The sequence below is a fragment of the Pelophylax lessonae genome (assembly GCF_965119305.1).
Source record: "Pelophylax lessonae genome assembly, chromosome: 6".
In the NCBI taxonomy this organism is placed as follows: domain Eukaryota; kingdom Metazoa; phylum Chordata; class Amphibia; order Anura; family Ranidae; genus Pelophylax; species Pelophylax lessonae.
In genome coordinates, this window is record NC_138773.1 from 163,176,324 (window position 1) to 163,200,576 (window position 24,253).

The window sequence follows — 24,253 nt, forward strand, 5'->3', positions numbered from 1 at the left end:
CAGAACCCTTCCTAGAGCTGGCCGTCCGGCCAAACTGAGCTATCGGGGGAGAAGAGCCTTGGTGAGAGAGGTAAAGAAGAACCCAAAGATCACTGTGGCTGAGCTCCAGAGATGCAGTCAGGAGATGGGAGAAAGTTGTAGAAAGTCAACCATCACTGCAGCCCTCCACCAGTCGGGGCTTTATGGCAGAGTGGCCCGACGGAAGCCTCTCCTCAGTGTAAGACACATGAAAGCCCGCATGGAGTTTGCTAAAAAACACCTGAAGGACTCCAAGATGGTGAGAAATAAGATTCTCTGGTCTGATGAGACCAAAATAGAACTTTTTGGCCTTAATTCTAAGGGGTATGTGTGGAGAAAACTAGGCACTGCTCATCACCTGTCCAATACAGTCCCAACAGTGAAGCATGGTGGTGGCAGCATCATGCTGTGGGGGTGTTTTTCAGCTGCAGGGACAGGACGACTGGTTGCAATCGAGGGAAAGATGAATGCGGCCAAGTACAGGGATATCCTGGACAAAAACCTTCTCCAGAGTGCTCTGGACCTCAGACTGGGCCGAAGGTTTACCTTCCAACAAGACAATGACCCTAAGCACACAGCTAAAATAACGAAGGAGTGGCTTCACAACAACTCCGTGACTGTTCCTGAATGGCCCAGCCAGAGCCCTGACTTAAACCCAATTGAGCATCTCTGGAGAGATCTAAAAATGGCTGTCCACCAACGTTTACCATTCAACCTGACAGAACTGGAGAGGATCTGCAAGGAGGAATGGCAAAGGATCCCCAAATCCAGGTGTGAAAGACTTGTTGCATCTTTCCCAAAAAGACTCCTGGCTGTATTAGATCAAAAGGGGGCTTCTACCAAATACTGAGCAAAGGGTCTGAATACTTAGGACCATGTGATATTTCAGTTTTTCTTTTTTAATAAATCTGCAACAATGTCAACAATTCTGTGTTTTTCCGTCAATATGGGGTGCTATGTGTACATTCATGAGGAAGAAGAATGAACTTAAATGATTTTAGCAAATGGCTGCAATATAACAAAGAGTGAAAAATGTAAGGGGGTCTGAATACTTTACGTACCCACTGTATATTGAAGTTGTAGGTCTGTAAAAAAATGTCAATTGCTAGATTCCCTGATTGGTTTATCCCACAGTTTTCATTAAAGGTAGTTTCTGCTAATGCATTCTGTTCTAGCATAGGCTCAGTTTGAAGTTTTCTTTAAGTCTGAAAACATAATTAAACCCACTAGAAAAGAAACAAAGGGCTGCACCCTGGTAGTATAACTTGCTTCAGCAATTTTGATTTTACAAATAGTACAACTTGGGTGCCTCCAACTGAAGGACTGCCCAACTAGAGTGATTGTCCTTGAGGTGGTAGGTGAGTGAGATGTATTTTTCTATTAAGTGCTTTAGCCAAACATGGTCCTTTCTCACAGTATATAGTGTATGCAAATAAATATTGCTTTTCATTTAGCTTTTTTTACATTTAACAAAACCAAAAATAAAAGGGGAACCAAGGAGGTCACCCCTCATGCAAGAAGTTGTATAAGGATAACCAACAATGGTATATTGTAACTAGAAAAATTTATTTTATTGATAAGAGACTATAAACATAAAATTAGGTCACAGAGACCATGATCACCAGGTAACTACAATTAAAACCAAGTCGGCTGACTTTAAGGGGTTATACCGGGATGATGCCTCTAGCTAGAGGCATCATCCCGGTACCGTGGTTTGAAGCCGACGGTCGGCTTTCCGTCGGTAATGACCGATGCGGCTTGGGAGCTGCTCGATCGTTACCCGGGGGGGCGGGAGGGGACTTCCCCCCCCTCCCGCCGCCCTCCGTGGCTTTGCTCGGGGCTCCCGTCCCACCGGGAGCCCCGAGCACCCAGCCGGCACGTCCGCCGGCTGGATGAAGTCCCAATGAATGCTGGAAACGGCATCCATCGGGTCTCCGATGACGTAACCCGGAGGCGGCGTCCATGACGTCACTTCCGGGTTACTGTGCTGCAAAAGGCGGCATATTTGAAAAACGGCTGTATGCAAAAATGCAGTTTTCGGCGTTTTGCATACAGGGAAGTGTAGTGGAGGGGTCTAGGGTCTTTTAGACGCTCTATCCCTCCATAAAGTGTACCTGTCACTACATATTGGTGTCACAAGGGATGTTTACATTGCTTGTGACAGCAATAAAAGTGATCAGATTTTTTTTTTTAAAAAACCTGTAATAAAGTTAAAAAAAAAGAAAAAATAAATAGGAAAAAAAATAAAAAATTTAGCCGCCCCCGTCACCGTTAGCTCGCGCACAAAAAAAACCTATACGCAAGTCAAGCCGCGAATGAAATCGCTGTTCAAACATCGCCGCAAGGTATCGCCGCAATCGCCAGAGCGCGGGCAATAATTAAAAAAAAAGAGCTACACTCTAACTCTAAACTGGTAACCGTTAAATAAATTTTAAGCATCGCAGATTGAGATTTCTATTGACCGTAGTTTGTCGCCATCCCACGGGGGGCGCAATTTTAAACCGTAACATGTTGGGTATCTATTTACTCGGTGTGACATCATCTTTCACAATATACAAAAAAAAATGGGCTAACTTTACTGTTTAGTATTTTTTAAATGCAGTGAAATGGGATTTTTCAAATTTTTTCCCCAAAAAATGGCGTTTTAAAGACCGCTGCGCAAATACCACGTGACAAAAAATTTTGCAATGACCGACATTTTATTCTCCAGAGTCTTTGCTAAAAAAATATATATAATGTTTGGGGGTTTTAAGTAGTTTTCTAGCAAAAAATACTGATTTAAACTTGTAAACAAAAAGTGTCAAAAATAGGCTTAGTGGTAAAGTGGTTAATTAACCACTTCCCCACTGCTACTGCTACTGCGGCACAGTGGCTCGTTATCGTCTGGCAACATAGGTCTACCAGACATTCCCCTCTGTTTTCAGTCACAGCGGGAGTCGGGCCAGGGGAGGAGCGGCGGCGATCGCCGCTGCTCTTCCCCGATCGTCAGGGAATCTAGTTTGGAGATCCGCCCGCTTGTGTAAACAGAGCGGGCGGATCTCCTCAGTGACAAGGAGTGACAGATAGCTGAACATGCGATCTGTCCTTGTGTCACTCAGTCACCCCCCCCCCCACACACGTTAGTAAGCACCAGGCATACATTAACCCCTCCCTCTCCAATAAAATTAACCCCTTCCCTGCCAGTGTCATTTTTACAGTAACAGTGCATATATATATAGCACTGATTACTGCGGTAATGTCACTGGTACCCCCAAAAGTGTCAAAAATGTCAGTCAAGGGTCCGATCTGTCCGCCGCAATGTCTCAGTCCCACAAAAGAAATTGCAGATCGCCGTCATTACGCGTTAAAAAAAAAACACCAAAAATGACAGAAATCTTTCCCTTTGTTAGTAAACGCAATAACTTTTGCGCAAACCAATCAAAATACGCTTATTGTGATTTTTTTTACCAAACATAGGTAGCAGAAAACAAATTGGCCAAAAATGTAAAAAAAATTAGATTTTTACATTTTTTTGGGGGGAATTTCATATAAAAAAATGTTAAAAATATTGTTATTTTTTCAAAATAAACGCTCTTTTTTTGTTTATATCGCAAAAAGTAAAAATTGCACAGGTGATCAAATACCACCAAAAGAAAGCTCTGTTTGTGGGAAAAAAAGGACGTCAATTTCGTTTGGGTATGGCATCGCACGACCGTGCAATTGTCAGTTAAAGTCGCACAATGCCGAATCGCAAAAAGTGGCCCAGACGTAAGACAGCAAAATCCTCTAGTGGTAAAGTGGTAAAAGTAGACCTAAAGATTTTTTGGTAAGTGATGGTTATCATTTTGTTTTTGCTATCTTTATCTTATTGGGAGTATTTCCCTTGACTTCCTGTCAAAAACAGAAAGTGAAAGAAAAACCCTGGTTGTCACAAGGGTGACCACAACTAGTATTATGATTGGAAGCGTTCCCCTTTATTCCTGGTCTGGTGACAACCCAAACTTTGAGATTTTCCTTCACTTTCACTGTTGGTGATAATGGTAAACAGGACAAATGGAGTGGGCGTATCTCCCTAACAGGCATATACTGTAATAAAAAAACCTGACAGGTATTGTAATTTCTCTCCATTTTATCCGTAAATAATAAAAAAAAAATGTTGTTTTTAGTTATACTTTAATGAAGTGTACTTTGCTTCTTGCACACTGCATAGAACAGAAGTACTCATACACTACAGTATAGGTTAGATTATTGTTAGACACCTTTTACTCAAGTTACACAAGTATTACATTTGAATACAACTCATTGCTATAGAGTAATATACTGTATGCATTTTTTTTATGCCATAACATCTACCAGCTGCAATTTTCATCCAATATTATATAAATAAGTTAATGTGTATGACCTGCTCATTTTCTGAAGTTGCTAATCCTCCTTAGTGCAGAGAATATGACTGAATCTAGTGCATGCCCTGAACACTGAAGTGTAACCTTTGGCAGTCAGGTGCACTTATTTTGACTAGGCTTTTATTTCCAGTGAATAATTTCACACACATTCTAATTAGGCTGCCTGATACCAGTTTCCAAGTTGTTACTATATTAATGGATTATCAGTGTGAATAAGGTTAATGGAAGTCTTTTAGAATGACTGAAGCCAGAGTTTTCTGGAGGATTTATGAGATTTGTAACATTGGTAGTAGATGTTTTTACTGCGGGTGACAGACACCAACAGGCCAACAATTGAGATGACCAATAAGAGGACGCTATTGGCCTTTTCTTCAGGGCATTCATTTGGAAGTGTGATAAAAGATAGCAATGGAAATCCATTAGGATTGAGGGCGAAGATATGGTTAGTAGCCACATCAAAATAAACAAATCAAAGCTCATAAATTTAGCATTGTACATGGGTAGTAAATGTAGTCTTTAGAAGCCTACTTTTATCTAGAAAAAAGCAGGGGTGACTGCTAAAAAAAAGATCTTGTACAGCGTATTGATAGTACTTGAATTTTGCAACTATTACATTTATTCATAATTAACGTAAATATGTGAAACATTGACCCAAAGGGATTTTGGGACAGAAAAAAATGATGGCCAAAGAAATTGCTCTATAGAACATATTATGCCCTAAAACCAAAGTTGGCCCCATAGGCATGGCTATCAACAGCATAGCAGTACAGAAAGCACAATAGACATAATAATATTAGTGTACATATGTTTTCAGAACATAAGAGCAAATCTAAAATGCTGTTTTGACTTACTGTAGCTGTGCCAGAGACGGTTTGTGCATTTGTATCCGTGACACTCTGTTCAGAGTGTGTCTGCACCGGAGGGTACATACTTAACGTGTGCTCTGGAACTGTGGACTGTCCTGTATAGTCTGGAGCAGGGTGGGGATGTGGAGTTGTATATTCTGCTGGAATACCGTTTTGGGTTGGGGCAAACTGAGCAGAGGCATAAGGTTGCGCCATTGTGTCGGGAGGTGCTGTAGCTTCCTGATTACCCTGGGAAAAAAGAAATTGCAAGTGATAAGCATGAGCTGTTCAAGAGTGAAAAAAAATCTTAATTAAGTGTGATTTTCACTAGAATGGCTGGATTTAGGATTTATATTTTGTACATCACAATGTATTCATACCACATTTAGAAATCAAAAATCACTAAATATAATGAACATAATGTTTAAACAGCTAGTGCTGTCTATATATACAAGCATGCTGCATGACCTCAAATATAGTCTGCTAAATACAGCGTTTCCCAAGGTAACCAGGTACAGTATTGTTTCATTAGGTTGTTTTTCCTCAATGGCTGCTCTAAATAATACAATTGGGGACATACTGTATATGAATACTAGTGCATAGGAAATAATGTTGCCAAAAAAAAAATTTTTTGGGATCACACATCAGGAAAGGTGTAGATTTTAGCATCTGTTTTTGTTAAAAGCCAGAGTAAATCCACTATAATACCAAAAGTATTGGGACACCTGCCTTTACATGCACATGAACTTTAATGGAATCCCAGTCTTAGTCGCTAGGGTTCAATATTGAGTTGTCCCACCTTTTGCAGCTATAAAAGCTTCAACTCTTCTAGGAAGGCTGTCCACAAGGTTTAGGAGTGTGTCTATGGGAATGTTTAACCATTCTTCCAGAAGCGCATTTGTGAGGTTAGACACTGGTGTGGACAAGAAGACATGGCTCACAGTCTCCAATCTAATTCATCCCAAAGGTGTTCTATCAGCTTTAGGTTAGGACTTTGTTCAGGCCTCAGTCAAGTTCCTCCACCCTAGGCTTGCTCATCCATGTCTTTATGGACCTTGATTGTGCACTGATGTGCAGTTGTAACAGGAAGGTGCCATCCACAAACTATTCCCACAAAGTTGGGAGCATTACATTGTCCAAAATGTCTTGGTATGCTGACACCTTAAGAGGTCTGTTCACAGGAGCTAAGGGGCCAAGCCAAACCCCTGAAAAACAACCCCACACAATAATCCCCATCCAATAAATGATTTGGAACAGTGCACAAAGCAAGGTCCAGAAAGACATGGATGAGCGAGCTTGGGGTGAAGGAACGTAACTGGTCTGAACAGATTCCTAACCTCAACCCGATGGAAAACCTTTGGGATGAATTAAAGTTCATGTGCTTGTAAAGGCAGGAGTCCCAATACTTTTGGTAATATAGTGTATATGTAGTCTTTCCTTTTTTTCTGTTTTTTATTAAATGTACACACAAATACGCAGGCACCAGAAAAGTTACACATTGTTAGATAATGAGTTTATGTGAAATCTCCATCAACTGATCTAAATATTATAATAAATGAAAATATACTTTAATTAGATGGAAATGAACAGTATTTAAACCATCTAGTGTGTTACAGCATCAAACGATTCCTAGCTTCCATATTGGTGTTAGCATAAATAGTTATACACTTTAAAAGCCTGACCTTTTTGTTTCCCTTATCACATCTCACATGTGCTGTAAACAACAGCATTCTTTGAATCACCCAATCGGGCTGTGCCCAATATACATTTGCTAGGTACAGTGACAAATTAGGGAGCATTATAGTACAGAAAGGGGGGGGGGGGATATAACGCTTTGTCACCAAGCTATGGGCTCACTTTGTTGTGGAGACACGCAGCAGCCACCATGCCCAGATCTGAAGTGAAGAGGTAAACTAATTCCATACCTGTACATTGTATTGTAAATATGGTGGTTGTGGGTAATTTGTAAATATCTCATAAGCCAGGGGACTTACACTGTACATTGTGTTGTAAATACTGTCTAGTGTGCAGTTTGTATATATTACCCTATATGTAATCCTATCAATAAACATGTATTGCGGATGGAACTACCTCTTTTGTGTAAGAAACTCTCAGATCTAGATGTGTACATGTAAATGATTGAGGTGTATGCATATACACATAACCTAGGCAACAACTTGCAATTCTAAATTAAACCCAAATTGTTATAAGTGGATGTAAGCATTTTAGCATTTAAAAGTTTAGTTGCTCAGTTTTTAGGCTGTATTACAAAAGGGAGCAAGCAACTGATTCATTCTTATGACTAGCTTAGACAGTTTTTCTTCCTGTTTTCTAAATCAAGCTGTAGAGTGGATATGAATGTTTCTAGTCCAGTTACAGAAGAACATTGCATACAAAAAATTAGATAGGAATTGTTCAGTTTCACGGATACCAGTCATAACAAAAATTGTACCCATATGGGAGCAATGCTCTATACTTTATGAACATTTATGTAGTTAGCTACTATCACAATCAATGTGTTTATATTGTTTTTTGGGTATGTTTGCTCGCAACCAATTTAACTCCACCTACTTAGATACAGCTTAACTACATATTCTCATGCATTGGAAATCCCATTAACATACACTAGACACTAAAAATGTTTCAAATTTCTTAAAAGACAAATTCCAGTTTAGAGTTGCATCACAGGGTTTGAATTGTTAGAATGTATTCATCTCTAGGTAAAGAGAAGTCTACTTCCACTGCACATTTTCAATTCATGACTACATCTCTGAGTCTTTTGTAAGTAAATATGGTGGGTGGTTTGTGTGCCAGGTGGCAGCCCTAAAGTCTCATCAGTACATTACAGTCTATTGCTGCAATAGCATGTGGCCTTTATGACTGCAGAAGAGAATTATGCTCTAAACTCATAGATTATTTCTTTGGTAAACAAGTTGTTTTGTCTGTGGGTGAATAACCTGAAGCATGACATTTAAATGATTAGAAAGATATTTCCAACACACCAGGATTGTATCTTACTGACATGTGCTCTGCCAGTATTTAGTATTTTACAGCATAATATATCCTGCATTCAAATACAGATTAGCAATTCTGAAACAGCTGGTGAGGTTGTGTGCCCATTATGTACCAATATTTATATAAAATAGAGATTTTTTACATACTTTATTTACATTTTTCGGCTCCATGTGGCAATCTATTTGTTCAGCATTAAAGGATAAGTAGAATTTTGAAGCGTAAACTTTCATCTGCCCCTTCTGACCATCTCTACCATCAAGTATTTAAAATGTCAAAGATCAAAACACACAATCTCCTGCCTTTAGCGGAGGGCCCAGATGCAATTCTAGACTCTTATCCTAGCTTATCCAGATATGTCACATCTTACTGCTCTTGTCAGACCTTATGTCAGATTTACAGCCTTCATAAATGCTGCGGCCTATACATTACAATACTGTGCGTGATGTGACACGATGAAGGGTTAAGCCCCAAAACATGTAGTCCTGGATCAAGTCTGTGGCATTTCTTTATTTAAAATGTTACTGCTCAATTGGTTTACATGACTGTATATGGGATGTCCGGCCTTCCAGCCCTCTGGTGTCCTCACAGCATGGTCCTCCAGAGGAGCCCTTTTGCCAGCTTCTGATATTCCCTCCGACCCGTTTGGGTCTTTTCCAGCCATGATAGTGTAATTTCTGGGTGCTTCGGCTGCTGGCGGCTCTGCCCACCTACCCAGCTTCCTATCAGGCCTGTCACCCACTCCACAGGAGTTCCAGGGGCTGAACAAGCCATTCATCTGACCTGGCTTTCAAATGATAACCACCACACCTGTGAGTTATGGTGCCTCATCGGCACATTATTCTGTCTATTCCTCTGCCTGTGCACCTGGTTTCACTATTGTACAGTCATATGTCTGTGAAGTTCTTTATCAATTGTTTATTGCTTTGGACTCAATAGTCTGTCTCTGTCTCAACTCACTGGAACAGCGCCCCCCCTTGTTGAACGCTTTCTATCCCTCATTGGTTTTGTGAGGGGAGTAGCGGCTTGTGTTTAACCTTCCTTTCAATATACCATCCTGGAAGTCCCCATGTGCCTGGCTTTTTGTTGTTTTTTAATATTTTACTGCATATAATTTCCTGCATTTAAATACAAATGAGCAATTCTGAAATAGCTGGTGAGGTTGTGTGCCCATTATGTACATATCATACTATATAATATAGATATTTACATAATTTTTTAACATTTTTTGGTTGTGCATGGCAGTTTATATCCATTTGTTCTGCATTAAAGGATAAGTAGAAGTAATTTTAAAGAATAAACTTTCATCTGCCCCTTCTTACCATCTCTACCATTAAATATTAAAAAATGTCAAAGATCAAAACACAAAATCTCCTGCCTTTAGTGGTGGGCCAAGACACAATTCTAGACTCTTATCCTGGCTTATCCGGATATTTCACACCTTGCTGCCCTCCAAAGACTAGAGAAGTCTTATCACACTGAAATCATAAAATAAAATAAAGAATGCACAGGCCTAGTGCATTATCTTCAATGTAAGTCTTTAATAAATAAAACAGAGGTAAATATTATACTCGCAAACTGCTTTCCATAAAAACATCAGCTCAAGTCCATGATGAAACATCCGCATCACAAAAGGACTAACTCTCTGTATTAGGCTAACGCGTTTTGAGGCTTGCGTGCATTGCCTCCTGGCCATTCAGTAAAATTGACTTCTCATAATTAATTTTAGTCCTGGATACCCTCACCTTTTTGGAGAAGCTGAGAGGATTTGTATACTTCTTTTTAAGAAGCCATTCAGCATAGGTCTACTGTAATTATACTTCCTAACACAGAAGACACCTCTCTCGGTTTTCCAAATATGTGGTTAGGAATCAGCCAAGCTTGTCCACCTCATGGCAGGGAGCATAATTCCACCAGGAATGCAACCAGTTAAAACCTCATTCCATCTGTCTGAACGTTGAATGTTTAGAGTGTTTGGTGTGGATGAACATGACAGCTTACAGCTGTCAAAAGTTTCCTAGGAAAGCAGTGACTGCGTTAGCTGCTGCATCCTTACTAACCTCTGATGTCATCTGGTGCATTACCTTACATGGCTGGGAAGCCCTGGTCACATAAGCAAATGGGTGGGGAATGGTGCGGGTTACATCATTGCCCCATCATGACCCTATCATTGCCAATTATGTCACCACTATCCTGGCTATCAATGGTTGTTAAGGAAGCAGTGGCCACTTGTACCCACTGTGTCGTTACCAACTACTGACAAACCTGGCCCATTCACCTACACGGCTGAAAATCCTTGGCGAATCACTGACAGCAGGCATCATGATTGACAATGCATTAACATTGGGGTTTTTTGTTTTTTAATAAATTACAGTACTTTTCAAGTGTTTGCATGTCTTTATTTTCATGTGACAAATTACTTTTTTGTGAGTATTGACATATTTTGAAGGGGACTCGTATTTTGGAGAGACCGTGGGAATAGATGTAAACTAAATAAAATCAGGAAGTACTATTTTTATCCTAAACTCCTACAGGCTTACACCATCAATATATTTGCTGGATACTTTTCAACTTGAATTTCATTATTCTGAATGTAATATCTACTATACAGTATATACAGTATTTATATATGTATATTATATATATGTAAAAAGAAAAAAAAAAACTTTAAATATGGTATACTTTAATGCTTTTAGCACATAAACATGTTAACTTGGAATTCACCTAACTATTATATTTATATGGAAAATTGCCAAGTTAAAATATAAAAGGCAATTTCATAATAGCTTAGCCAGCAATTTAAGTGAATTGGCGTGCAGTGGTGCAATATTTGACTTAATATACTGTATGTGTCTCAACTATAAGAGTTCTAATTTGGTCTTATCAAGAAAATATCCATTATCATATTTTCCCAACTGAATAAATGTTTCAGTTTGTGACATTCTGACAGGCAATCATTGCACTGCCTGTAATGAATTAATGGCACATCTACCATGAGAGGAGTTAATGCTATCTAAAAGTGTACTATTATCACATGATCTTTCACTGCATATTTTCTGGCTAATTTCCATTTTCTAAACCAAAATTCAGCACCCTCTCAGTTAGTCTCAGTTAGTCTCTCATAGTTAGTCAGGTTGAAAAAGTACACAAGTCCACCTAGTTCAAACAATAAAAAAAACAACCATACAATCACATATATACAATCCTATACCAACAGTTTTTTTCAGAGGAAGGTGAAAAAACCCAGCAAAGCATGACTGAATTTGCTCCAATAGGGGAATAAATTCCTTTCTGATCCCCCGAGAGGCAATCGGATATTCTCTGGATCAACTATACCTATAAATGTGAGTATCCAGTTATATTATGTTTATTTATTTAAAAAAAAACAGGCCTTTTTTAAAGCAATCTACTGAGCTGGCCAGAACCACCTCTGGGGGGACTCTATTGCACATTTTCACAGCTCTGAATGTTTTTCCACTGCATAGCTTGGTGTCATCTGCAAAGACTGAAATATTTATTTTAATCCCAGACTTTATATAATTTATAAAGATATTAAAAAGTAAGGGCCCCAACACTGAACCTTGGGGTACACCACTGATAACCTTAGACCATTCAGAGTAAGAATCATTAACCACTACTCTCTGAATTCTATCTTTTAGCCAATTTTCTATCCATTTACAAACTGATCTTTCCAAGCCTGTAGATTTTACCTTAGGCATAAGTCATGTGTGGGGAACTGTATCAAATGCTTATGCAAAATCCAATACTACGTCCACAGCCACCCCTCTGTCCAAGGTTTTACCTACCTCCTCATAAAAATAAATCAGGTTTATTTGAAAATTTCTGTCTTTCCTAAATCCATGCTGTCTGTTGCTTAAAATATTTTTTTCCAGCAAGAATTTATCTATGTGGTCTTTTATTAAACTCTCTAGTTTCTTCACAACTATAGAAGTTAAACTAACAGGTCTATAGTTACTTGGTAAAGACTTTGATCCCTTTTTAAATATAGGCACCACATTGGCCCTACACCAATCCAGTGGTACTATTCCAGTCATTAACCTCCCTGGCGGTATGATTCTTTCGGATTTTAGGTGCTGAAAGTGGTACCATTATTTTGCATGTAATTCTTAAGAATGAGCAGCCCAAACCAACTATTTACATATGATTTGTTTTTTACTGTGCGTTCTTCTTTATAACATCTCGGGTATGATAAAGTTTGAAACAAAAAATCATAAATTATAATATAATAAAAAAACTATAAATAAGTTAAAGTATGTATGTATGTATGTATACATATATAGTTTTATATATATTTATATATATATATATATACATATATACGTATATATATATATATATATATATATATATATATATATATAAAGTACAGTAAAACTGCAGGAAAGGGCACTGGGGGGCAAACTAATGTGACTATATTTTATTTTGCATTGTATCAGTGTGTTTGGTGTGTTTTACATTTGAATTTGCCACCGGTTTCACCCCCCTGCGAACGTCACTTTGCAGAAGATGGAAGCCGGGGCTCACAGAGGATCGGGAGGAAGCTCCGCCGCCGCTCACCGCCGAGATACATCGCTGGATCCCGGTGACAAGGTAAGTAACCCCTCTACCAGGATCCAGCGATCTTCCTAGCGGTACCCCGAGTGTGTCTCGGGGTTACCACTTTTGGCACTGAAGTTTAACCCTGAGCCACGCTCGGGAATACCGCTAGGAAGGTTAACAAGTCCCTAAAAATTAGAAACAATGGCTTTGAAATTATAGAGCTCAATTCTATTTAGGATCCGTGGGTGGATCCCATCTGGTCCATCTATTCCAACCCTTGTTGGACAGCCCAAAAGTATAAGACTACATGCATTGGGAGTGCAAAAGCAAGTGCACATTGATAATGCTGTAAAAAAGAGAGGTTGCACTGATCAGGTATGCAATGCACCTGTATTCATAAAAACCCTTTAAGATTTCATTTCTTGAAACATTTAATGAATTTTAACTTTTATACCCTACTGTTATAAAAAGTAAAAATTGTATGGGATTGAATTACTAAATGTCTAGATGCTGTTCACTTTGCAAAATATTTTTAGTAAACAAGGTTATCCCTGTGCTAAGATTGAATACCTAACCAAGTGCATTCGTGCAAGGTATGTTGTAAGTTGTGAAGCCACATTTTTTGTATTAAACAATATGGGTTATATTTAGTAAAGACAGCTTCCCCTTAGTTACAAAGCTCACCAAATAATTACTTGCAAAGTGATCAATTTTTATTCCTTTAGTGTAGTATGTAAACCCTTTGGTGTTTATGAGGTTGGTGTTGTCTTGTTTGATTTAATGATCTTGTTACATTTCACATTGTTACATAATCTTTACTGCTGCAATCACAATGTAGTGTTAGTAATTTTTAAGTGAGTAAAAGAGTAATTAGGAGGCAAATAAGGATTTTCCTACCATGTGATTAGATAAGATTTTTGCCTCAGGCTGTCACTTCTCAGAGAAGGCCAACATTATTTTTACTTCACCTCATGAGCCTGCAATTCATTGCTAGATTAATAAGGCTCTGGCTGGTGATGAAAAAATAGTGCATAGGCATGTACAGTTAATGTATTAACATAGTCTCTACTGCAGGTAGAAGTCTTGGGAATGGATGAGGCAATGGAGACACTTGGTGGTATGCTACATAATTTTCTGCTCTGAGTGGCAATGGTGTTGAAATCACACCACGTTCATTCAGACCTTGTTTGACCTACATTGAGGTAAGTATATTTGTAATGTCTATTTTGTTAGAAGATTTACTAACAATAAATCAGCGTAAAAAGAAAGATATGTTAACAATCAAATCCAAACTGTGCCTTTGCAGTGTTGTTACAGTCCACATTTTTCCTGGGTTTCTGAAGTCATGCTGATAATCATATTAAACAAACTTATATGGTTGTCAGATTGTATTAACTTAACATTTACATGAAGAAACCTCTTCTTTTATTGGATTAAATTGACTATTTTAAGATATTAAAAAAAACTCTAATTTTGTAGAGTACAAAGATATAGATGTTGGCATGAATTCAAAGATACTGGCAGTTACTGTACAGTATCTGCAGTGATAACTTCTTTAATAAAGTAATACAATTTGCCTTAGTATCTGTATTAATAACATTTCCAGGTGCACAGGTTTGCTGACATTTTCAGTGCTCATTAAGGTAGAGGATTTTCACTGCTGTTCGAGTTGCAGGAGAAAAAAAATGAAATTCTGCTATCCTGTAGTGTTAGGAAAATGGCAATCAAACATATGTCCTTTATGTTTTCCAAATTAAAAATCTGCATAAACATTAACATTGACCTTATTCAGCTTCTAGAATTTTGCTAAGCTCAATGTAGTAGCTGTACAAAGATTTAAATGCTTTGTGCCAAAAATACATAGCATATAAAATTACCATGTGAACAAGACATTAAGTATAGGAAATACATTTTCTGAGTAGATAGTCTTGTAAATGTGACTTTACATGGAAACCACATTTGCACCTGTGTGCATAGAATAATGAAAGGGCAAATGCTGTAATACAGAGCTACAATGGCAGCTATGTGTGTATGTACAAGAAGGAAAAACTGGCACTTACATAAGAAATACATTTAACTAAAGCAAACTAAACCTAACCTGAATTATTTTTTCAAATAAACATATTTATATGTTGTCTATGTTTTACTAGTAATAAAAATGCAGTGAAAATCTTGCTTAAAGCAAGATTAAAATTATTACATTTATTTTAGAAATGCTTCTGTTGCATTCCTAAACATTAAAGGGTGTTATACATTTTCTTATGGTTAAGCAGCAGGTAAAACAAAAAAGCTATCACACTCCTTCATCCACACGAACAAGGTATATGTAGGAATCACCCCCACCCCTGGATATTCTATTGTGCATTAAACCAGATGCTACTGTCAGAATACATTGATCAGCATCTGTAGGCAATTGGCTGCAGCTGCTGATCGATGGACATTTTTCCATCATGCCCCTTTGACACAAGTTGATTACACAATCAACTTCTGTTAGGCTGGGGAGCCCATATACTTTTCAAAATCCAATCAGTGTATGGCCATTTTTACTGTAACTAAAAATGCAAACTTCAAACTGGAAGGTTTTATTGTGACAGACAGCAGGTCCACAACAATCTTACAATTTCCCCTAAGCTTGCTTGACTCCAGGCTAAGCAAACATGAGGGAGAAAACTAGACTATGGGCTGCCCATTAATCACTCCATAAGCTAATATACAGACCCATAGATATTAATTTGGCTGCCTTGCACTTGTGCAGTCCTGGACCTAGCTTGCTCTAGTAAAATATATGCAAATATGTAGAATAGTATCTCCTTAAATATTTATATAAAAGTGCAACAACCTATCAAATACCCAAAGAGATTTGAAATGCAGAGTGCTAGTATAAAAACTGCTAACACTCATCACAGCAGGAAAAAGACCAGAAAGTTGCTTTGATACATATTGCATATCTTCATTTATGTCCTCAGTATATCAACCTTACCTGTAAGTATTTCTTATAAGCATTCACATCTGACCTATAAGCATTCACATCTGACTAATAATATTTTCAGTAGTTTTCATGTGTGTTTTGAGCATTTTAGAAACATATTTCAAGCATTTTAAATGTTTATTCAAGTCTCAGACATTTTTGTTTTTAGTTAATGGAAAGTACTAGAGGGGGGAGATCAGTTCTCAAAGACTAGAAAGGGGCCTAAAAAATGCAGGAAAATGCTCTATTTGGAGTCTTTTTGGCATCCAGATTCATGTCCATGAGACCAAAAATGCCCAATTCTGTCTCCAAAGTAGCTCATGTAGCTTTTGAGAATCAAACATAGAGCTGTAGGCACCTGAGTGCTCATATGTAGACAGCCACCATTGAAATACATGAGATTTTGGATGTTGAGAATTGTGGACTTTCAAGCTTAGAGCTAAAAAACAATAATGGTGTGACTGGAGTCAAAGATCGAAGCTTAACCAGTTGCCGACCACCCGCCGTACATTTACTGTGGTGGTGTACGCCATCACGTGCGGAGCTAGGGGGCACGCGCGCGTGCCCGCAGTCCCCTCAATGTGCTCATTTGGTTTTGAACCGATCAGTCATCAGGTCCAGGCCAATGATTTTTGACCTGGACCCGGTGATCGGTTCTGACCAATTGCAGAATGTCCTGTGCCTGTGTAATGTAAACTTTTACATTCTTTTTGGTTCCAGCGTGAGAGAGCATCAACCATGAGTACACAAGCAGTACACTGACACCAGTACACATAGGCACACATTTTACCCCTGATCACCCCCCAGTTAACCCTTTCACTCTCTGTCACAGTGTACACTATATACAGTATACAGATACATTTACTTGGGAACCCTCACTGTCAGAATCAGGCTCAGTATTCAAACCTGTAGAGAGCAGAGGCACCCTGACAGATAGCTCTGACGACGGAGTAGTGGTCCCTGCTAAGGTCAGGTGTACCCGACCCTGTTCTTTTGTTGCTGAAGTGCAACAACGGCAGGGTTTTCGTATGCAGCAGAGTGTCGGTACTAGTGCCGCTCAACCTTCTGGTGAACTGGCAAGCACCATCGGCCTAGTACATCCTGGTCAAAGTCAAACCAGCACTGCAGTAACACTTGTTGACACGGCAAGTCCCATAAGTGCAGTTCAAGCTAGCGTGGTGGCTAGCACAAGTAGTGTCCTGCAGCCACCAAGAATTTGAAAACAGGCCCGTAGAGACCATAGTGTCCTTCCTGATGTTCTTACAAATCCAGATTGGGAGCCCACCACTTCTGCAGTGCCCATACTTCCCCCATTCACTGGCCAACCTGGAATTCAGGTGGAAACAGACAATTTTATTTCCCTTGATTTCTTAGCTGTTTTTCAAGGAAGATCTGTACGGATCTATTATGGACCAAAGCAAGTTATATACTGAAAAAATCATCACCACAAATCCAAATTTGACCTTTACCAGAGAATTTGCATGGAAATGTATCACTGTTTCCAAATGTAAAACCTTTCTGGGCATATCCCTCCTCATTTGCATTACTAAAAAGAGTGAGTTGCGGTCATATTGGTCCACTGACTCAATTCATTATTTGCTTGTGTTCTCTGCTGCCATGGCCAGGAATAGATACAAGCAAATCTTGTGGTTCATGCACTTCAGTGGCAATGAACTCTGTTGTCCTTGGGGTGACCCTAGATATGACCGGCTCCACAAAATTTGGCCCCTCGTAAATCACTTCAACCAAAGGTTTGCAGCCTTGTATATGCCTCAACAAGCTGTCTGCATTGATGAGTCCCTGATTACATTTTCTGGCCGCCTTACTTTCAAACAGTTTCTCCCCAGCAAGTGTGCCAGATATGGGGTCAAGGTGTATAAGCTCTGTGACAGGGCAACAGGCTATACATGTAGTTTCCAGATTTATGAGGGAACAGATAGCAACGTGGAGCCCCCCAATTGCCCAGACTACAGTGGGAGCAGCGGCAAGATTGTTTGGGACTTGGTGTCACCCTTATTCGGAAAGGGGTACCATTTACCCCCCCCCCTGATTTAGATGGGGGGAGAGAGCCTGCTTGAAGTGTAATAAATTGCTTGCAGTGAAGTGGAGGGACACACAGAATGTTTTCTTTCTGTCCTCCATTCATGCAGATACGACAGTCCAAATTGCAACGATGACTGGTGTTGTTGAGAAGCCCCTATGTGTCCACGAATAGAACCTTAACATGGGAGTGGTGGACTTCAATGACCAGATTATGGCACTGTATTTAATAGCCCGTAAGGCCACATGCTGGTACAAAAAAAGTGTCTGTATACTTATTCCAATTGGCTCTGCTGAACGCTTATGTGCTATACAAAGCGTCCGGAAGAAGTGGATCCTTCCTAAAATTGCAGGAAGAGATCATCACAGCCAGTCTGTATCCAGAAGGTGCTGTGGCCCAAATTTACAATCCAAATGCAGTGAGCCGGCTGCATGAGAAGCTCCTCCCTGGTAGCCCTGCCCAAAGAGCACACCAAAGAAGATGTTGTGTCTGTAAAAAATGCAGATATAGGTGTGACATCCGCTATTTTTGTCCCTCCTGTCCTGGCCAATCTGGTCTCTGCATTGGGGACTGTTTCTGTTGCTACCACACACTAGTAGAGTATTAGTAACAGTCTATGGCACACTTTTACACAGGGTCTCAAAAGGTGTTGGATGGCAATCGCAATTTGAGAGACCCTAACCTGGAATATTTTACAGCTACAAAAAAAGTGTAAAAAAAGTTACTTTTCTACTCTTTCTACTTTTACTGTACTTTATATTATACTGTTATACTGTATTATACTGTAATGTTTTATTGTTACTGTTTTTCATTGTTAACCATATTTTGACTTTCAGATACCACCATTCTACTGTACTATATGCTATTATAATGTAATATTTTGTTACTGTGTGTTATTGTTAACCAATGTTTGCTTTGCATCTACGCCCATCAGCTGCTGCACTGATTTGTTTATTCTAACAGCATCAGCGTTTGCTCTCAGCATATATACGTAAATCAATGATGGCAGCACCGTAGGAGGTGATTTCACCACTGCAGTTAAAAAATGAGCATATATGGCAAAGCATAGGGGATGGGGTGGACACAGAGGGAGCATCTCCCCTCTGCGCCGCCATATATTTTTTAACAATTTTCATGGCAGAGATTTCTTCATCCTTTTCGATCGATGTAAATGGAGGAATCTGCTATGTTCTTTTTTTTTTTTCTTTCAGCCCACAGGCTGCATAAAAATAAAAAATGAACCTTACAATATATGCCTAACAAGGATGTACTGGTACGTCGCTGGACTTTGAGTGGTCATACTAAGATGATGCCTGCAGATTTGACATCATCTTGGTATTGTTTTTACAGCCAGCAGTTGGCTTTCATGTAAAAGTGATCCTAGTGGATAATTAGCAGCTAGACTGCTTTTACAAGCAGTGGGAGGGTTTTCTATGGCTTTCCTGTCCAAAAGGGTAACCCAAGACTGTAGCCGGTGGTTCCATCAGCTGATCATAGAGCTGAGTAGAGACCAGAATGGCTCCAATCATCTCTACGGCCTAAGATACCAGAAGCTACGAGCATTTCATGACTTTGGTTTCGCCAGATATAAACAGCGCCATTGGGAAATTGGGAAAGCATCTTATCATACCAATCTTGGTGCGGTCAGATGCTTTAAAGGCTGAATCTGAGATCTGGAGTCTATTAGACCCCAATTTTGTTTTAAAAAAGAGTACCTGTCACTACTTATTGCTATCATAGGGAATATTTAAATTCCCTGTGGTAACAATAAAAATAAATAAAAATCAAAAGGGAAGGTGTCAAAATAGCATAAAAAAGCAAAATAAATAATTTAAAAAAATAAAAATTCAAGCACCTAAAAATTCAAGCACCCCTGGCAATGAAATGCCAAGCTAGCACAACCCCCCAAATGACCACTTTTTGGAAAGTAGACACCCCAAGGCATTTTCTAAGAGGCAGGGTGAGTATTTTGCAGCTCTCATTTGTTTTGGAAAATTTCAATTTTCAAAACTTTGTGACAAAAATTGAGAGCTGCATAATACTCAGCATGCCTTTCAGCAAATAGCTTAGGGTATCTACTTCCTGAAAAGTGGTAATTTGGGTGATTTTGTGCTTTTTTGGCATTTCATGTGCTCAGAAACTGTGATAGGTAGTGAGGAGTGAAATCAACAATTTACACCCTTAGAAAACCTGAATGCAGTGATTCGTTTTTGGGTCCTGTATGCAGCTAGACTGCCAAAAAGTCTCATACATGGGTTATCCCCATACTCAGGAGAAGCAGAAGAATGTATTTTGGGGTGTCATTTCACATATACTCATTGCATGTGTTAGCAATATATCATTTAAGCGACAACTTTGTGTAAAAAATAAAAAAAATTGTAATTTTCCCAAAACTTGTGGCAAAATATAAACTATTCCATGGACTCTAGAAAATAAAGATAATCAGCGCAATCCCTGTCTAAACAATACAAGTGATGTGCACAAAGCTGCAAGCAATCAGTGCCAAACACAAAACACCTAAGATAATGTATAAATAATATTGCTGCGCTAAGTAAATAAAAAACAAAAAATGGCCAATAATCGCTTAGTGAAAAATAATACTAGATAATGTGACCATAATCTCAAATCTCATAATCTGAGATTATGGTCACATTATCTAGTATTATTTTTCACTAAGCGATTATTTGCCATTTATTGATTTTTATTCACTTAGCGCAGCAATATTATGTATACATATTCCATGGACTGCCTCGAAGCAAATAGCTTAGGGTGTTTACCTTCAGATAAGGGGTAATTTGGGGGGTTTGTGCTGTCTTGGCATTTTATGGCCTCCAAAACTGTGATCGGTAGTGAGGAGTGAAATCAACAATTTACGCCCTTAGAAAGCCTGAAGGCAGTGATTGGTTTTTGGGGTCCTGTGCATGGCTAGACTGCCAAAAAGTCTCCCACATGGGGTATCCCCATACTCAAGAGAAGCAGAAAAATTTTCTTTTGGGTGTAATTCCACATATACCCATGGCATGCGTGACTAAGATATAATTTCAATGACAACTTTGTGAAAAAAAAAATGTATTTATTTTTTGTCATTTTTTAAACACCTGTGACAAAAAAAAAATTAAATATTCAATGGGCTCAACATGCCTTTAAGAAAATTTCTTGAGGTGTCTACTTCCCAAAAAGGGGTAATTTGGGGGGGGGGGGTTGTACTGCCCTGCCATTTTAGCACTTCAAGAAATGAGATAAGCAGTCAGAAAATAAAAGCTTCTAGTATATACACCATGTATAACTGGATGTATAACTTTTGCACAAACCAATAGATATATGGTTATTGAGATTTTTTTTTATCAGTCATGTAGCTAAATAGATGTTGGCCTAAATGTATGACAAAATTGAGTTTACTGGATATTTTTTCTAAGAAAAAGTAGAAAATTCGATTTTTTCTCAAATTTTTTTGTCTTTTTTATTTTATATCTCAAAAAAAAAAAAAATGCAGAGGTGATCAATTACCACCAAAAGTAAGCTCTATTTGTGGGGGGAAAAAGGACATAAATGTTGTTTTAGTACAGCATTGCATGACTGCGCAATTTCCAGTTAAAGTCATGCAGTGCCAAATTGCAAAAAATGACCTGGTCATTAAGGGGGCAAAACCTTCCGGTCCAGAAGTGGTTAATAAACATAGTGAAACTGTTTTAATTTCAATCATCTAATAAAGTGCAAGATTTTTTTTTTCTATTGCATATCGTATTCAAAAATACCCAAATGCTTACCTTATTTAATAAGCTAAATGAACATTCAGAGTTAAGGCTGAATTTGACTAGATTATGACTTGATATTTGCACAGTCGTATAACTCATATTTTATTAAAGTTAAAGGCAATTCATAAATATATTGTTCAATAGAAATAAAGTAATAACCCTTTCTATCTATCTATCTATCTATCTATCTATCTATCTATCTATCTATCTATCTATCTATCTATCTATCTATCTATCTATCTATCTATCTATCTATCTATCTATCTATCTATCTATCTATCTATCTATCTATCTATCTATCTATCTATCTATCTATCTATCTCTCTATCTCTCTATCTATCTATCTATCTATCTATCTATCTATCTATCTATCTATCTATCTATCTATCTATCTATCTATCTATCTATCTATCTATCTATCTATCTATCTATCTATCTATCTATCTATTTTTCTATATATCTGTCTATCTATTTTTCTATATGTCCGACTGTCTATCTATCTATCTATTTTTTGATGGACTGTAGACCAGAAACAGATCCTTGGAGGTATTATAAAACCATTTTCTTATGCAAGGTAATGGGTGAAGGGAAATGTGAATTGAGAAAAGGGTAAGAGTTCAGAAGTAATGTCCTGCTGGTATTTTAGTAACATTCATGCTGTAACACTGTAACATTCTGCTCTTTCTGAGGACTGAAGCTATTATACTTTGTGCTAGCACCAGCAACCTTCTTCCCTGACAAAATCAACGCAAAAAACAGTGCACCCCGTGATAGAAGAAAATAAAATGAGTTCTGTGCAAGAACCAGAACCAGAAACATTTTAATCTGCACAAAAATGCAAAAACATTCCATATTGTAATAGAAACTAATCTACACAATAACAGGCCTTGGTAGAATATTTAATGCCAATGTCATATATATGTCAATATATATACCATGCATTTCTTGCTGTTTCAACAGTTTTTTGCTATTGTCTCAACAGTGTGCCTGAGAAAGATAGCCTCAGGAAGCCCCTATCAGAACAAAGATGAGTCTGTCAGCATTTTTCATTCCAATTATGGCCTGTTCTCCACTGTGTAACATGCACTGGTGCAGCAGGTCACAATACTTGAGCATTTGTAGAATACAAGCGTGAATGTGTATGTCGATGCCTAGGGAAAGTGGGATTTCTCAGCTTTTGAATTACAATCAAATGCCTAAAGATTGCCTGTGTTCATGGTCAGCTTAAGAACGATCACAACATATAATACCGAAATGAAATCACTGAACCGGGTAGGACATTCTTATATTATTTCCCTTTTGTTTCTTGGAGCTAAACAAAATAAACTTAATGTTGCAATTCCCTGCCTTTACTGTATATTGATACCATATTATACACATATACTGTATGTGTATAAGTGAATTGAGTTAATGGAGGGTTTCCCATGTGTTGATCAGTTCCTAGAAAATGAGTATCATCCTATGTCATTGAGTATAGTAATCACCTAAAAAGCACCTGAGCGTATGCATGTAAAATCTTTCACAATTACATTATCAACAAGCAGTTCAGTGAGGCTATCTATCCATTATTATTGCAACAAAAATATTGGATTAATCCAATTTCATTTTTATGTTACACTGCTGCTATCAATAAAAAGAGAAGCTGTCTCAGTTCACTGAATTTCTGCTGCAGTAGATTTCCACGTGCTCAGCTCTATTGTATTGTCAATGGCTTTTGGAGGTATATGGCCAATGCAAACAGTGTCATTTTGATATAACAGATTGTAGGAAAAAATATAGTTTAAATTTATATTAAAATAAATATACTTTTGTTTGTAAAGATCTAGTAGTTTATTAATGTGTTTGTAACTCTCTTAAAGGCACACACGAGAGATTCCTCAAAATGTATATTTATTGAATTGAATATTCCTGTACAGAGGAATGTGAGTTAATTTTAGCTGGTTTATTACCCCAAACCATATTTACCTATTATATTTTGGGAATGGTTCCTGGATAGTCGACCGGTCCTTTGGTCTTGTGAAGCTCTACGGTACTGATATTCAGAAAGGCGGTGTTGGCTCTCCTCACACTTGGTGCTAGACCATGCAATTGTCCCTGTGTGTTTTCTCTAGGCTTTTCTGTTCTTACTGTTTCCTAACCTATTTTTCATAAAAATCCTCATGATTACCCTAATTTTGGGTTCCTTTTTTTCATACTCTACTGTAAAATTATTATTTTTTTAGCTAAAATGACCCTCAAAATCTCCCAGTTACTTTCAAGTGACCTCCTTTTTCTACACTACTGTAATTTTTACTGACTGCAAGTTACAGTAGCATAAGGCACTATAACTCTAAATATATGATGTCAAACAAAGCATGTTCCATAATATATATATATTGCATAGTGAAATTATCTTAGCCCTATGGTTCTGCTCTTTGATTTAGAAATATGCTTATGTGATGTCCCATGTTTTGTAAAGACAGGTTTGTTGTGCTGTAATCAAAAAGCAGCAATGAGGACCTATGTACCGTAGCCTACATTTGGTTGTGATAATTGGATGATCTCCATACTGTTGAAAACCTTGAAAATTGATACATGAATAAAGAACGCAAAAAAAAGCATGGGTTTAAAAGTATAAAGCAGTTTTTTTCCTGATTTGAATAATTAAACAATAGCAAATAATTGTGTTCAAT

The 24,253-nt window shown here is 38.1% G+C and overlaps 1 protein-coding gene across 7 annotated transcripts in view; it reads right to left on the reverse strand.

Moving 5' to 3' along the window:
* The window catches only part of RBFOX1 (RNA binding fox-1 homolog 1), a 1,110,521-nt gene that overhangs the window by 529,506 nt on the left and 556,762 nt on the right, over positions 1-24,253 (reverse strand). For all 7 annotated transcript variants that reach the window (XM_082260840.1, XM_082260839.1, XM_082260837.1 and 4 more), the window contains exon 2: positions 5,252-5,494. In XM_082260840.1, coding sequence (XP_082116966.1) covers positions 5,252-5,494 — 243 coding nt within the window. The remainder of the gene's footprint in view (positions 1-5,251; positions 5,495-24,253) is intronic.